The following is a 16,060-nucleotide window of genomic DNA, read 5'->3' on the forward strand; positions in this document are numbered from 1 at the left end:
GAGGAACCATGGAAGGAATGCATGTGTTTCATTTCATTGATGAGAACTTTAACAGGCTTGGTTGGCATAGGACCCAGCATAGAGAAAAATACGGAGCAAATCCAGCACAGACACCAGGCTGACCCCAAGCAGGCAAGAGATCAGGACAGGGTTTACTTTTGGGAGCAAGAACTGTGGAGCTTAGAGAACTGGGGGTAAAGCTGCCAGTAGGCATAACCCCACCCCGTTGCCCGTTCAGAGCATTCTATCTAGACGGTGCTGAGTATTGGCAGCCCTGTCTGGACCGGCCAGGCTCATCTGTTACTAGCATCTGCCTTCAAACGTGGCTGGTCTGCTTTTGCCACGTTCTTCCTAACAACCACAGGCAGTGGGGAGAGGAGAGGGCAGGCAGGCAGCGTCTCACAGCAGTGGGGAGAGGGGAGGGCAGGCAGGCAGCGTCTCACAGCAGTGGGGAGAGGGCAGGGCAGGCAGGCAGCGTCTCACAGCAGTGGGGAGGAGCTCCAGGGGCGAGGGACCCCTGCATCTGTAGCTAGCTTGATCCCTGGACCCCCAGGCAGTCCCTCGGATTGGGCAGTTCTCCAGCTGATGAAGCTGTCTGCAGTCTCACATAGTGTTTGTGATTAAACTCTCAGGCCCTCCTAAGGGCCAGAAAGACATGGGAGCTTCACAGCACCTAGGCTAAGGGAAAGGACAGCTTTTGGAAAGAAACATTTATAGGTGTCTTTTATAGACCATTAAAGAGGTGAGGGGCCTTCTTCTTGGTGGCAGATGGTCAGGGCCTGGAATGAATGGGCCAGGCAGAGGACAGGAGTCCCTTGGGAAGGGTTTGCATCCCCCCCACTTAGCCCCTGCACCTACCCCACCTGCTGGGAGGTCAGGGCTGCAGGAGTGGCAGGGATTAACTTCCAGGCTCCTCCCCCGCCTCTCTATTGATTTACCTTGAAGCTAATTTAGGCCTGTGGGCAAGAGGCCTAGAGAGACTTCCTTAAGAGATGTCTGTGTCTGTGCTGGCGCCCTTCACCTGGCCCCAACTCCTCAAAAGTCTGGAGAGCCCAATTGCCTGCTCCAATGATTTCCAAGTAGCTATTATGTTTCCAAGCCAAGGTAATTGGCTTTACCACTTATTAATGGGTTACCCTAAAGAGAAAATGCGGGAGGAGCAAGGCGAGGGTAGCACCTCCTGACTCTGTAGTTTGGTTCCTTGGTATCCAGTGGCTGCTGCCCAGGCTAGGAATCACTTGAGGCATGGCAGGAGAGGCTGTGGCACTACCACTTTACAGTAGAATGGTTGCTGGCAGTACTGTAGATCAGGAGGAAGTTGGGGTGCTATCCTGTTCCTGGAGGAAACCTTGGCTTGAGGCTTGAGAGCCCCAGGGTCTCTTATTTGGCCTTGTTCCAGTTGGAGATGATGGGTGGGCACTAGTCTACCGTCTTGATAGTAAACTTGGCCAACTCCTGCCCAGACATTTCCCTCATCAGCAGCTGGCAGCCAGCTCCTCACCTGCTGCACTGCCCAAGCCGCTGCCTTTTTCAGAACCTTCTCTGAAGAACTCCACCTCCCACTGACATGTTGGGTACAGAAAGCACAGGTGCCGGGCAGTGGAGGCCAATGGGCTGCTTGCCTCCATGGTTACCATATCATTAGTGTATACACTCTTCCTTCCCCTGTGCAGAACATGTAGGGACCTGCCCATCCCCGCCCCAGCCAGTGCTTTTACTTACTGATTGACATGAGGTTTCTTTTCTTTGTTTGTTTGTAGTTGGTTGTTTCACCTTTTTTATTCTTTTGGGGTGCCTGCCACCTAGCTCCCACAGAGACTTATTACTTATGAATGCCTAGCCTTAGCTTGACTTACTTCTAGCCAGCTTTTCTTGCCTCTGGCTTTTTACCTTTCTCTTCCTCTGTATATCTTACTTTCACTCTTACTCTGTGGCTGGCTGGGTGACTGGGTGGCTGGCCCCTAGCGTCCTCTTCCTTTCTCATTCCTTCATCTTTTGTCCACATTTCTCCTCCTATTTATTCTTTCTGCCTGCCAGCCCTGCCTATCCTTTCTCCTGCCTTGCTATTGGCCATTCAGCTCTTTATTAGACCATCAAGTGTTTTAGACAGGCAAAGTAACACCTTCACAGAGTTAAACAAATGCAACATAAAAGAATGCAACATATCTTTGCATCATTAAACAAATGTTCCACAGCATAAACAAATGTAACACATCTTAAATTAATATTCCACAACATTTGTTTTGTTTTTCAAGACAGGGTTTCTCTGTGTAGCCCTAGCTGTCCTGAAACTTGCTCTGTAGACCAGGCTGGCCTTGACCTCACAAGGATCTGCCTACTTCTACCTGCCAGAGTGCTGGGATTAAAGGTGTGTACCACCACCACCTGGCAACTTTAGGTTTCTTAAGGCTTCCTCTCCCACCCATGTCAGATGACCTGCCAAAGGTCCGCTCTAGCTCACATGTTCACATTCTCATCCTAGAACAGTGGCTCATCACACTGACCCTTCTTCCCACGGTGCTCGTGTCTCCACTGCATGAAACCATGCAGACTGCCCATGCTGAGTGCTCTGAGACTGCAGAGTGCCTTCCTTCTCATCCGCCTGTCGGCAGGGTTACAGTGCCCTTAGAGACTCCTCCTGACTCCTAGCTCGTTCCCCAGCAGGCCTGGCTACTTGTTCCTGCTCCCTGAAAGCTACAATATACTCATTGGGATGTACTCACTTTTCCTATTTGCCCTGTGTTTGTACAACTTTGCCAGAGTCTTCCAGTTATTGGGGCGTGGTGTGTGTGTGTGTGTGTGTGTGTGTGTGTGTGTGTGTGTGTGTGAGAGAGAGAGAGAGAGAGAGAGAGAGAGAGAGAGAGAGAGAGAGAGAGAGAGAAAGTTTCTATAGACCAGCCTGAGTTCTGGCCTTGAACTTAGATCTGTCTGCCTCTGCCTCCGAGTGCTGGGATTATGGGAGCCAGCACGCCTGGTTTCCCAGTCTTAAACCCTTCTGGAATGTCTCCAGTTGATTGGGGTACCACTTGTCAGCCCCAGTAGGCTGTTCCTGGAGACCTTACAGCTCTCAAGTCTCCTATAGCTCTACCTTTAATAAGCTCACTCACTGCCTTGGGCTCAGAACTGCCCGCCCTTCCAGAGGTCTGCTGCTACTGTGGCCACAGGTCATGTGGTCCCAGTCCAGACAGCAAGCTCATCTGTGGTTGAACCTGGAGGGCCCTAGTCAGATTTGGGAGGTTGCACCCCTCTCCATACACCTACCAAGTTGTCTTTTCCAAACTTCTGTGGCACTTCCTCATTCTCTCTCAGTGTTTCTTTTTCTGGCTTAACCCCATGATCCCTGGGAAAAGAGCCCCACATTTCTAATGTGTAGCCATTTCCGCCACAAGTTCTGACAAGCCAGCTCTAACTGGTTCTCCTTTTGTTTGGCAGCTCTTTTGTGACAGGAACAGCTTGTTGTGGGCACTTCTCACCTCTGAGAATCTGGGACCTCAACAGGTAAGCCATTCCTAAACCCACAGTGGCATTCAGTGGGGCCGGGCTAGGGCAGCTGGGAGACAAAACAAGAGCTACCTCACCAGCCCTGTCCCAGTCAGCCCCATGGTGGTACCACAGCCCGCCACCCACTGGCAGCAGCAGCGCCTTTCTTGGGAGTCATTTGAGGTTAGCTTGAGGGACAGTTGGAATACCTGTCCCAGGTGAGTAATTTCATGTAGGATTGATGGTAGCTACTTGGATTTCATATAGCTTCTGAAGAGCGTCTGACTATGCAATCTGTCTTCAGAGGGGGGGTTTATAACATAAAAATTTCAAAGGTGGCCTGTAGAACCTATAAAAATAATTGTATAGAACAATTAAATCACAACCAGGTTTTCTTCACAGTGCTCCAGTGGGGCAAGCTTAACACATTCTCATTGACTGTCAGCCATTTTGTTTTTTGTCTTTTTTTTTTTTTCAAGACAGGGTTTCTCTGTGTAGTTTTGGTGCCTGTCTTGGAACTCACTCTGTAGACCAGGCTGGCCTCGAACTCACAGAGATCCAACTGCTTCCTGAATGCTGGGATTAAAAGTGTGTGCCACCACTGCTGGCTTGGTTTTGTCATTTTTTTAACCAAAAACTTTTATTTTGAAATAATTCTATATTCATTAGAAGTTACAAAATAGAACAGAGGGTACTTGTATAACATCTTATAGAAACAGTATATCAACAGCAGGAAACTGACACTGGTACATTCCATAAGCCTTTCTTCTGACCAGTGTACCTACCACCATAGTCAGGGTAGGGGCCCTCCTCATACACCCTCGTAGTTGTGCTTGGTGTCCCCTAACTCCCCACAACCCCTGGGATGCTCTCTGCCTCTGATTCTGTTATTTTGACGATATGATATAAATGGAACCAACCGTATGTTACCTTTTTAAAAAATTATGTGTATACCCTGCATACATGCATATCTGTGCAGCATGTGCATACAGTACCTGCAGAATCCAGAAGAAGGTGTCAGATCCCCTGGAACTGGAGTTACAGACAGTTGCGAGCTGCCATGTGGGTGCTGGGAATTGAACCCGGGTCCTCTGAAAGAACAATTAGTGCTCTCAACCGCTGGGCCATCTCTCCAGCCCCTAGTGGGTTACCTTTTAAGAATAGCTTTTAAATCTCAGGCACGGTGGCACATACCTTTAATCCCAGTACTAGAGTGGTAGAGGCAGGCAGATCTTTATGGGTTCAAGGCCAGCCTGCCAAGGCTACACAGTGAGACTCTGCCTCAAAACAAACAAACAACGAAGTGTTTTGTTTTGTTTTTAAAGAAAACTCAACGTATTGCTACGAGACCTATAGACATGTTGTACATATCAGTATCTCATTCCTTTTTATTACTGAGTAATATAGTAGCCATGTTTAGATGCACCCAAGTTTCTTTCCCTCTTGAAGAACATTCACCCATTAAGGGACATGTGAGTTGTTTTCACATTTTGACTACTGCAAATAAAGTTACTATGACCGTTTATGAATAGTTTTTATGTGGGCATACATTTTCATTTCTCTGGGGTAAATGCCAAGTATGTCAGTTGCTTGGATTGTTTTAATAAGTGTATGTTTAGCTTTTTCACTTACCAAACTTTTTTCAGCACATCTTTATCATTTTGTATTTCTACCAGTAGGGTACAAGGTAATCTGGTTTTCTCTACGTCTTGACCAGTGTTTTGATATTGCCACTGTTTTTATTTTGTTGTTCTAGTAAGTGTGATACTATGATTGATACTTGGTTTTCTCTGATAGCTAATGATGTTGAACATGTGTTCATATGCTCATCTGCCATCTATATATCGTGTTTACAGAATGCTAGCTCATGTCCATGGTCCATTACATTGCTTTTCTACTGTTGAACTTTGAGCTTTATATAGTCTAGACATTAGTCCTTTGTCGAATATTACAAATATTGTCAAATTGACAAATATCTTCTCCTAATCTGGACCTTGTCTTTTTGTCCTTTTAATTTAATGTCTTCTGCAGAACAAATTTATGTGTACATGTTTTGTCTACATGTGTTTGTCTGTGCACCAGGTATGCACTTGGTGCCTCCAGAGGCCACAAGAGGGTGTCGGGTCCCCTGGAACTGGAGTTACAGACAGTTGTGAGCTGCTGGGTGGCTGCTGGGAACAGAATCTGAGTTCTTTGGAAGAGCAGCCAATCTTCTTAATTATTGAACTCTCTCTCCAGCCCTCAAACTTAAGATTTGATCCAGTAAATGACTGATTTTTCCTGTCCCAGCTGTGTCATATCTGAGACTCTTCAGCTAGCCTGGATGGCAGAGGGAGGCTGATGCTTGGCAGTCTCTTCCCTCAGTTGCTCCAGCTCTGTCTCTCCCCCTCCCTAGGGAGGAAGGGAGAAGCCACATGCCTCCTTTCTGGAGCATATGCCCCAGAGCTAGTCTCTCCAGGGGATTTCTCAACACAAGATGCTTAACTGGACATATTTTCTTCTACATTCTGATGATAATCTGAGCACAGGTATAGGATGCTCAGAATCTCCCCAATCTATGTTTCCTTTCTGGCTAGCTTTGAGGAACTAAAATGGTGGCCTGGGAAAAAGAAGGCCCTAGAGGCATATTGGTACTGGCAGAGAGAAAGGCAGGTGTTTCAGAATTGGGGTTTGGTTAACAGGAGAGAACATAAGCAGTGGGTCAGTGGTGCCTACAGAGTTGGCCTCACACTGGTTTTAGGACCATTTTTACCTTCACCTTTCTGAATCAGTCCCTCCGAGCACTCACCAGTCCAAGTGTGGTCTCAGGTGAGATGGGTCTCACCTTCCTACTTTAGATCTACTTTTGTGGGGCTGGAGAGATGGCTCAGTAGTTAAGAGCACTGGCTGCTTTTCCAAAGGATCTGGGTTCAATGCCCAGTACCCACATGGTAGCTCCCAACCATCTGTTATTCCAGTTCCAGGGGACCTGACCCCCTCTTCCGGCTTCTGAAGACGTCAGCTATGCATGTGGTGCACAGACAGAAATGCAGGTAAACCCTAACACACATAAAAATCTGTTTACTTTGGTTAATGTCATCGGTGGTTACCTCACCCACAGCCAGCTTTTGGTTGCTGTTGGTTTCCGAGACAGGGTTTCTCTGTGTAGCTACGCGCCTTTCCTGGATCTCGCTCTGTAGACCAGGCTGGCCTTGAACTCACAGAGATCTACCTGGCTCTGCCTCCCGAGTGCTGGGTTTAAAGGCGTGCCCCACCACCGCCCGGCTGGCCACCCATTGCCAGCTTAGCTAAAACTTCTAGGGCTCCTGTGGTCTCATGGCCCGAGGCTGTTGGCATCTTGCACGGTGTAGAATTTGTTCTCATGAATTTATTCTGTAGACTGACCCTAGTCCTTCCCCTTTGAGATTAAGGGTGAGGCAGGAGGAGCCCTCTCTCGTGGGGCTCTGTGCTGGAAACAGTAGGAGCTGAGGGGGGCCTGGCTGTGTGGCCTGACAGGCTCCTACTCCAGAACCAGCTTCATCTTGGGCCTCTCTATACTTTGCTTTCCACATTAGGGACTGAAAAATGGGAACCCATTGTTCCCGACTACCAGAAGTAGTTATGATTAAATAACTATGAAAAATGCCCCCACTGCCGACCCCTGCATCCTTTGCCATCTCCCACAGTACCGAACAGTTTGTGGAGACCTGACCTCTCAAGCCCCAGGAAACCCGTGGCCACCACCAGTAGTGAGAGAGGCAACTGCCAGCCGGCCTCACAGCACAGAAGGGGTTGGCCAGTGCGGCTGTGGTCCAGGGATGAGCATTTGTGCCAGCAGTTTGTTCCAGTTAGTTATACAGCTGGGGCTCATGTACCATCCCCTCGGCCCAGCACAGGGAGGGTGGGCTGGCTGCACCACCATGGCTTAGCAGAATCTCAAAGGTTAGATGATCTGTGGGCATGGTGTTGCATGTCTTTTAATCCCTGCATTTGGGAGGTTGAGGCCGGTAGATCTGAGTTTGAAGCCAGCCTGGTTTATATTGTAAGTTCCAGGACAGCCAGGGCTACATAGAGAGTCCCTGTCTCAACAAAACAAACCAACAAACAAACAAGGTTAGATAATCTTTGAGCTGCCTGTGGTTGCCTTGGAGGGGACTTAGGATCAGGATGAATTCTAAAGGACTGACTCTTTGAATGTCATGCTATGAAATCTCTAGACCTTGTCAACCCCAAACACTAACACTTTTCTAAACTCAAAATGAACCCAAATAAGAATGGGCACAAGACAACTAAGGCCTTGGGTTGTACTGGAACCAAATGAGTTATTGTCACTGTGTTCTCTGGCCAGCTTCTGGGCTCTGCATGTGACAGGGCCACCCTAGGTATCATCTGGCATTGCCCTCTCTAGCCCCAGACTGCACTCATCACCCGGGGAAAGAACCAGACCTCGTGCAAACATCTGTCCTGTATCCAGGACTGTGCACAGCTTGGAGAACTGAGCAGGGCCGGGGGTGAGGAGGTTCCCTGGTGGGAGGAAATGGATGGTCAGGACAACTCTGGAGCTGTCTTTCCTAAAGAAGCCCAAGCAGATAATAAAGCCATGTAGAAAACAGGATTAAGGTAATGAACAGGCAGGACCAAGTTTGATCTTTCAATAACACCAAAGCCTGACTGACAGGCAATCTGCAAGGTAGAGTGGTATTGCCGGCAGGACGCTGGCTGGGCGGAATGCGGGACTGGCTGGATGCTTTGCTTTTAACCTGTCATTGCCGAAACCTGAGCATGGCCTGGATTTTCTTTTATGTGTGTGCTGACTTGGCGGGGACGGGGGGGGGGGGGGGGGGGGCGGCTCTCAGCATTTGGGCTACCCTTAGGTGATGGCGGGGGCTGGGACATCCACCAGGTGCAGCTGTCCCACTGGGCATAGGCTCTGCCATCTTTAGAGCTATTGCCACATTCATCTCTCAGGTACCCATCCAAAGCAGCCCGTACTGAGCCGAGCTTAGATTGCCCGGAGAGCCCTTTCAGGGTACTCAGGGGCTAAGCAGGGAAGAGGGGTGAGGAAGGGCTGGCTGGAGCTTGCCTGTCCTATGTCCTTTTCGTTTTCAGCCTTTTTCTCTGGTGGATCAGCACTGTAAGTTAAGCCCGAGGAGAGGGGACTCCCAGTGAGGAAGCTGCAAGGTGCACAGGACCCAGTTTCTGACAATTGATGGTCTTCAGACCCAGTGTTCCATTCTCAAGTGCCAACGACTCCTAGTGACAGCCAAGCCCTGAAGTAGTCTTGTCAGGTTCTGAGGAACTGTGACAAAGCCCTCCTAGACCTTAGCTTGAAGCTTGGAGGAATCAAAGTGTACTATGTGTCTTCTGTCTGCATTTCAACAAGGCACTTGGCTAGTCCCTAGGGGTGCCAGACGTTGACTGTGGGGCAAACACCTCCCAGCTTCTGGAAGGCCTAGCAGATCTGAATGCTCTGACGTCACCTTCCACCACCATGAGCCTGCTGTTGCTATGGGATTGGCATTTTCTACCATGGGGCATTTGAGCTGGCTGGATCTAGCATTGACCACTAAGAGCAGAGCGCTCTGGGTCCCTTATGACTGGGGACAGGTAAGCTACAGGGTGGAGAAGCCTGTAACTCCAGACCTGAAGCTTGTCACAGGGGGTCCAGCCATTGGCCCTAAGCCATCCTGGGGACTGTGAAGTAGGGAAGCAGGTGATGTCACTGTTCCTAAGGCATTAAGCCCTCTGGGTACTGCCACCTTGCAGGTATGTGGTCACATGTCCCTGTACAAAAATCCTTCTCTCTGTGTCCCTAAGGCCAGGGTCATCCCTGTTCCCTGTTATGTTTCATTTCTGTCTTGAAGCTGCTGAGTCTCTTCTTAGCCAGGGAAAGGGCAGAATGGGTTTCCCACATATGTAGGCTTTGCTCAGGGCAACCCCATGCCTGGAGCCAATCTCTGCCTCAGGAAACTTCCTATGTCAGCACTAGTAGTGCCCCTCACAAAGCTCTCCTGATCTCTCACCATGGCCTCTTCCATTGAGTACTGAGTAAGCAGACTTGTAAGGGCTACCTGTAATAAGCCCCAGGTATGCTGGGAATGTAACTTTGCCTTGCGCTGAGCACAGGATATGAATATATGGCATTTGCTAACAACCGAATGGCAGGGCACATGGATGGAGATGGAAACAGTGATCTTCACAGGCTGCTGTGCTGAGGACATCGTACGTGCCCCATTCCCTCAGATGTGGCTGTCTCCCCGGCCTTCCTCTCCCCCGCCCCGTGCAGGGGCCTGGCCTTCAGTCAGGGTGATTATGGGGACTGCCCCTCTTGAAAGTACCTGCCTTCTCCTTTGAAAGTATTACTGACAGCTTTTTCCTTCTCTTTTTTCTTTCCTTCTTTAAGGAACCCTGTAATTTCTTATTCTTTCTCCCCCTTTGCTTTTGCTTTCTTGTCCTGTCCTCCTGAACTCTTTGAAATCGGCTCTCTGCCTGCTGACACCAAACTGATACTTTGCGTTTCACTTCTCCTTATCCCTTTATGGCAACAGATGTTGAAATTTTGTATCCTTTTATCTGCCCGGCTGCCCTTTCCTGTAATTACGACGCCTTGTTAGCAGTACAAAGTGGGCTGCCCGGCTGCCTGGCCTTTGAGCCATTGTGTCTGAACACGTGTGCTGTGGTGGGTGCTGGAGGGGAGGCATGCTCACACACATACATGTGACAGACACTGTGTGCCGCCTCCTCCTCCTGACGTAGCAGGGACGATACATTTCAACATCATCCCCACATCTCCACTGTTGGGTTTGAAATCTGGGGCAGGAGGCTCAGTGGGTAAAGGTACTTGTCACTGAGCCTGACAACTTGAGTTTGATCCCCAGAACCTATACGGGAGGAGAGAACGGATTCCTTTAAATTGCTCCTTGACTTCCATAAGCACAACCTTGCCAAGAAATGTTTAAAAAAAAATTTTTTTGGGGGGGGGGGTTGTTCCCTTGATTCTCTTATTAGAGGACCAGCCCCTTAGGCACCTGAGAGGTAGAGAGGCCTGCAAAGTACAAGTGAGGACCTGAAGGTGGACCTTGTATCTGCTAGGGCAGGGCCGGGGCTTACAACCAACTTGACCTTCCCATCCCACAGGGGCAGGTCACAGGTCTCCTGACGTGTGGCAGGGCCCGCTCACCCACACATGGCAGTGAGAGACCAAGACACAGAACTGGCGCTCGCTGTTAAGGGAAAAGTGGTAGACTTGGAGGCCTAAAAGAACACGGAGTTAAGCTGGGCATGGTGGTGCACGCTTTAATCTCAGCACTCAGGAGGCAGAGGCAGGAGGATCTTTGAGTTCAAGGACAGCCTGGTCTAAAGAGCGAGTTCCAGGATAGCCAGGGCTCCACAGAGAAACTCTGTCTCAAAAAACCAAAGGGGTCGGGGAGAGGCCTATTATAAGGACCACATGAGCCAGTAGGTGTGAAGTACTCAGTGTAGGCCTTCCAGACACAGGGACTCAACTGTGTGAGCTGCTACGGAGGTAGCAGCTACTCCTTCACCATGAGACCTCTACAGCCATTTCCATTAGGTTACCACCAGGCTGGCTTTGCAGCTCAGCCTGGATCCTGGGTTCTGTCTTCTTGGTATGTGACTTGAAGGTATTTCCTCTGTAGCTTTGGCTTCTTTATTCCCAATCAGAGGCTAATCTGAGACTACTACTCTGCCCCGAAGCCTCACAGTGCTTCATGACATTAGGGATGTGTGTGCATCCACAGGTCTCTGAGGGCTTGGATGCCGGAGACTGCCATGTGTTCCCTCACATTGCCAAGCCTCTAGCCGAATCAGATGGCCAGTCTCATCACCTTGTCATTGCTATCCATCACAATCCCATCATTACCTAAAGAATCACTCATTCTCCTTCCTGAAAAATGTCTATTTACCTTGTAGAACGTTCTCTTTTCTCTGTATTGTTAGCTGAGTATAAATTTAGACTTCTCTCCCTCACTGGACAGTGGCTCCTTCATAGTGCAGCTCACATGTCCCTGTAGTTTCTGTTAAAGCACAATACCTGGCATGTAGAAGGTGCTTGGTTAATGGTTAAGGGAGGAGAGAAGAGGGGAAATGACTCTTCTTTAGTGCCCCTGGGTCTGATTTAACTTACAGGCCATTTACCCCTGGAGAGAAGAGATAAACTGCTTGTCATACTTCAGTCTTTCAAAACTACTGTTAAGGTTGAGAGTAGCACATGCCAGATGAGGTGGCTTGACACTTAGGGGGATGAGGATGTACGTGTACGGGGACTCCAGGGAGCACCATCAGCACCAGAATGTTAAAAGTAGCTGGAAGATGGTGTGAGAGCCACAGCGTGCGACACTGTGGGCTGGAAGCCTCAGAATACTCTAGTACAAGAGGCTTGTGGTGAGTATGTGGGCCAGAGGTGTAAGGCCTGGGCTGAGAATGAAGTAGGGCATAGTGTTTAGACTGTAAGGTTCAGGCTGGAGGGGCAGGGGAATGCCTGTCAGTTGGACCATTGCGGCCGATGGCAGTGCATTATCTCACTTTTCTTCCTTCTGGTCAGCAGGTGAGCCAGGCCCAGGACACCTGATTTCTCTTTTGAGACTCCTCAGGGATACGGTCTCACGCAGCTTGCTTCGTCCTGCACAGTGCTAGAGGCTGTGCCACGGGAACAGGCCCCTTCAGCAATCCTCCTCAGCCTGTCTCATTCCTCAGGCTCGCCCTGCAGGCTGCCCCATCTATAGGGTTCCTGGGTGGAGAGAGTTATTGGAGTCAGGCTCAGGAGGTCTCCAGCCCTCAGCAGCTCCTGGAGGCCTACGCTTTGTCTGTAAGAGTTGGAAGGGAAGGGACTTTTTGTCTGGCTCTCTATAGTGACAAGCCCAGTTCTTGCTCCTGTCTTGGCCTGGGGCTCTGAGCAGCAGCCCTGTTCCCACACAAGTTGTGGGACAGCCAAGTCTCTACACATGGCACCCCCCCTTTACCCCCTACAGTGAGAGGCCGAGAAGCATTCTTAACATTCTTTCTAGAGAAAAGGGGTGAAATGTCTGAATTTGGGGGTCACCACGTTATACAAATTGCAATCTAATCGTTTTTACAAGAACACACTTGCAGTGAGAAAAGCAGCACGGGGGGTGAGCAGACAGACAGACAGACAGACTGTTGAGGGCCATTGTTGGGCCAGACTCCCTCCATCACAACAGTTAAGCTAGTTTGCTACTTAAATTGGGCCTGGGGTGGGAACCTGAAGGGCCCTGGTGCCATTTCTGTTTGTTTTCCCAAATCAAAGCCCCAGCAGGGCTCCCGTGGCACTGCTGGGTACTATTAGGAGAGACAGGCCTTCCCAGAGCCTGCTCTGTCAGTTGATGCTCTGAACTTAACCTTGCGCGGTGCTATACAACAGAGCTTGGAGGCCTCAAGGCCAAAGAAACTGTATCTTTGTAGTGGTGGTTTAAAGTGTGTGTGGCCCCTTGAGACTCCCAGACAAAGGAAAGCAGAGACTTCCCAGGCTGCGACAAGCAGATGAAGGGCTGGGCCTTTGGGTCTCCCCAGACCCTGTGGGCTGTGCTGTATTGGTGGCTACTTGGGCAGTGGACAGGATCCAGATTGGTGGCTCAACCTGGGTGTGCCCCTCTCACTTCTGACCCGCCAGCGGTGGGTACCCAGCTCTGATTCTCTCAGACTCCCAGCAACACGGTGGACAGGCAGATGGGGCTCCACTGGGCTCCACCCCTACACCCGGTCTTTCATCTTCTGTTTCAGACAAACATGAAATTACTTCCGTAGATTAAAGAGGAGAGAGCGCTCCTCAATCACGCCTTACAGCCTCACTAATGGAGTGGGCAGGGCCCCAAAATCTGGAGAGGAGAGGGAGAATTGTGGAGGACGAGCTCCCACCTGGTGTACACAGATGCAAGTGGACCTTTGAGATGGGCCTCTGCCCGCCTCCCATGGCTGTCACGGTTGGTGGCTGTTCTAGAAAGGCAGAGTCTCTAGAAGCAAGGCCTAGTGGTCTGCATTAGACACTGACCTGGGGAGATGTCTCTGGTCCCCCGGAGTCCCTGACAGATAGGCCTGTCTCTATCTCCTCAGGCCGACACTGGGCCACTGCATACATCAAGGAGATCCCTGGGAAGGTGGCTGGCACAGAGGTGCCCGTTTGGGACTTAACCCTTCAGTGGACAGCAGTAGTGTTCCTTGGAGGCCTTCACAGTGTTCACAGTGAAAAGCTAAGTAGGTAAATAAAGAGCCCCAGCTTCCTTCTTCAATGCTTTTGACAATGGCTGCCTTTTGGGGAGTAGGCTGGGTGAGAGTGAGTGATGGGGACAGCTTGGAGCTGAAGTCTCCATTTAGACACATGGGCTGGCAGCCCAGCCCGCTTCAAGCCCTTGGTGGGACACTGCTCAGGCCAAAATTGTACTTTTGAGTCAGTGAAATCCCCTCTTGCCCTGTGCCCGGGCCTCTTACCTGAGCATCCCTGTGATGTGTTCATGACCTTGTTTCTCCTGTCATACCATGGAGGGCTGTGAAAAGGAAGCTGAGGCACTGGGTCCAGAGGGCGCCTCTTCCCCTTCTTCCCTCTACACATCCTGCAGAAGCTCAATACAGCCACCATTCCCTGGCCACAAGGATTAGCTGATGCACTTGATATTGAGGGGCAGTTGCTAGGGCCAAGAGGCCCCCCTACGTGGTTGCTAGGGGTCTGGCATGGGGTGAGAGGTCTGCCCACTGCCGCGGTCACGGAGGGAATTACACAGTCACAAAGAAATTGTTCTTCTCAGTAATCTGGTCTCGGCCACCGGGTGGGGTACGGGTGGGGGAGCAGGCTGGAGCCCAGCAGGCTGGGGGCTGTGATCACAGAGGCGTGCTAGCCCTGGGCTGGGGGCCAGGGACCGAGAACACCAGGGACCAGCACACTAAGCTGCTTTCTCAGCTATTTCTGCCGCTGGACACAAAGGTGTTTACTTGTTTTAACATCTCCTAGGACTCCCCTTTCTCCCTTTGTGTGGTCTTTATCCCCAATAAGGTTTGAGCCCCAGATTACAGGCAGGAATTAAGGCACTGGACTCAGGCAGCTCAGAACTGCATGACCTGCCAGATCAAGGAGTATAAAGTAGCCAAGTGTGTGCTTGTGAGGGGGGCTGACCCCTTCAGCAAGACCCATTCATTGCCCCCCCCCCCCCCAGGGAACAGGCAGCCAGCATGCAGGTGTGATGGAGGGTTGCTGCATTCGTCCTGCTGAGGCTTCAGCAGGGGGTCGGGATACTGGGGGAGGGGTGGGCAGTTTACTAGTTAGAGGTTCAGTAGCTAGGCATCTTCTCCCTCAGCCCTCCTCCTCAGGGAACACCCCCAGGAGATGGAGAGCTTTATGATGCCATTTGCAGGGTGAGAGATTGTATACGGCCAAGGTGGACAGCCTTTCACTTCTGCCCTTCTTTTCCCTGCAGTGGGCAGCTGATCACACATCTGGGCAGTGATTTTCCCCCAGGGGCTGGGGTGCTGGATGTCATGTATGAGTCCCCCTCTACACTGCTGTCCTGTGGCTACGACACCTATGTTCGCTACTGGGACCTCCGCACAAGTGCCCGGTGAGTATGCTGGATACTGGGTACCCATGCAGGCAGTTTTCAGTCCAGGGTCAGCCCAGGGCAGGGCACAGAGACTCTTGTCAAGTTCAGGTTCCCTACCCTTAGCCCGCTCTGGTCAGTGTGGCCTGGGAGACTGAGGAGGACAGACATTTCTCAGAGCATCAACAAGTCAGCAGGAAACTGTTCTAGGCATCCTCTCCCAGACCTCGTGAGGCCTGTGTGCATCTCTCGTGGATCCTAGGTCAGGTAGTTGGCCAGGAGAAGGGAGGTGAGGATGTGTTGCCTCTGTGGCCCCAGGCTCCCAGGAGGCCTCTGCAGAGGACCCTTTTCCATTAGGTCTGGTTGTTAGAAGCTGCTGAGTCAGGCGGCAGCTCCTCTAGCCCATGAGGACTCCCTAACCTGCCTCCATCCCTGGGGAAGCTGGGCTGGAGGGAGGGTACCCAAACCTGCCTGTGTCACTCTCTCTTCCTGGACAGGAAATGTGTCATGGAGTGGGAGGAGCCCCACGACAGTACCTTATACTGCCTGCAGACAGATGGCAACCACCTGCTGGCCACAGGCTCCTCCTACTACGGTGTTGTGCGGCTGTGGGACCGGCGCCAGAGGGCTTGCCTGCATGTAAGTGTTCTGACAGCACATGCCCTGGGATGGCAAGACTCACGGTGGCCACGGTTGTGCCCATGGCCCATGGCCCTGTTTCACTGGGTCTGGGACTCCTAAGTTGGGGCATCCCATTTCCCAGCTGAAATGCTCTTCTCATCCTGTGTCCTCCCTTCCAGGCCTTCCCGCTGACGTCCACTCCACTCAGCAGTCCCGTGTACTGCCTGCGATTCACCACCAGGCATCTGTATGCTGCCCTGTCTTACAATCTCCACATCCTAGACTTTCAGAACCCATGACAAACCACCCCTGCCTCTGGGCTGGGCAAGTAAGCTACTCAGGGACCTCTCTTGTCTGGCGTGTGAAGTGACTGATACCTCACTCCTATCCACAGCCCTGCTGTGCTGCTAGACCGG

At 50.9% G+C, this 16,060-nt stretch overlaps 1 protein-coding gene across 1 annotated transcript in view; it reads left to right on the forward strand.

The window, feature by feature from the left end:
- The window catches only part of Fbxw4 (F-box and WD repeat domain containing 4), an 87,070-nt gene extending 71,010 nt beyond the window's left edge, over positions 1 to 16,060 (forward strand). The window contains exons 6-9 of the mRNA XM_059257181.1: positions 3,433 to 3,498; positions 14,904 to 15,044; positions 15,521 to 15,662; positions 15,824 to 16,060. Of these exons, the coding sequence (XP_059113164.1) occupies positions 3,433 to 3,498; positions 14,904 to 15,044; positions 15,521 to 15,662; positions 15,824 to 15,943 (469 nt within the window). The 3' untranslated portion in view covers positions 15,944 to 16,060. The remainder of the gene's footprint in view (positions 1 to 3,432; positions 3,499 to 14,903; positions 15,045 to 15,520; positions 15,663 to 15,823) is intronic.

This window comes from Peromyscus eremicus, chromosome 1 (assembly GCF_949786415.1).
Source record: "Peromyscus eremicus chromosome 1, PerEre_H2_v1, whole genome shotgun sequence".
NCBI lineage: Eukaryota > Metazoa > Chordata > Mammalia > Rodentia > Cricetidae > Peromyscus > Peromyscus eremicus.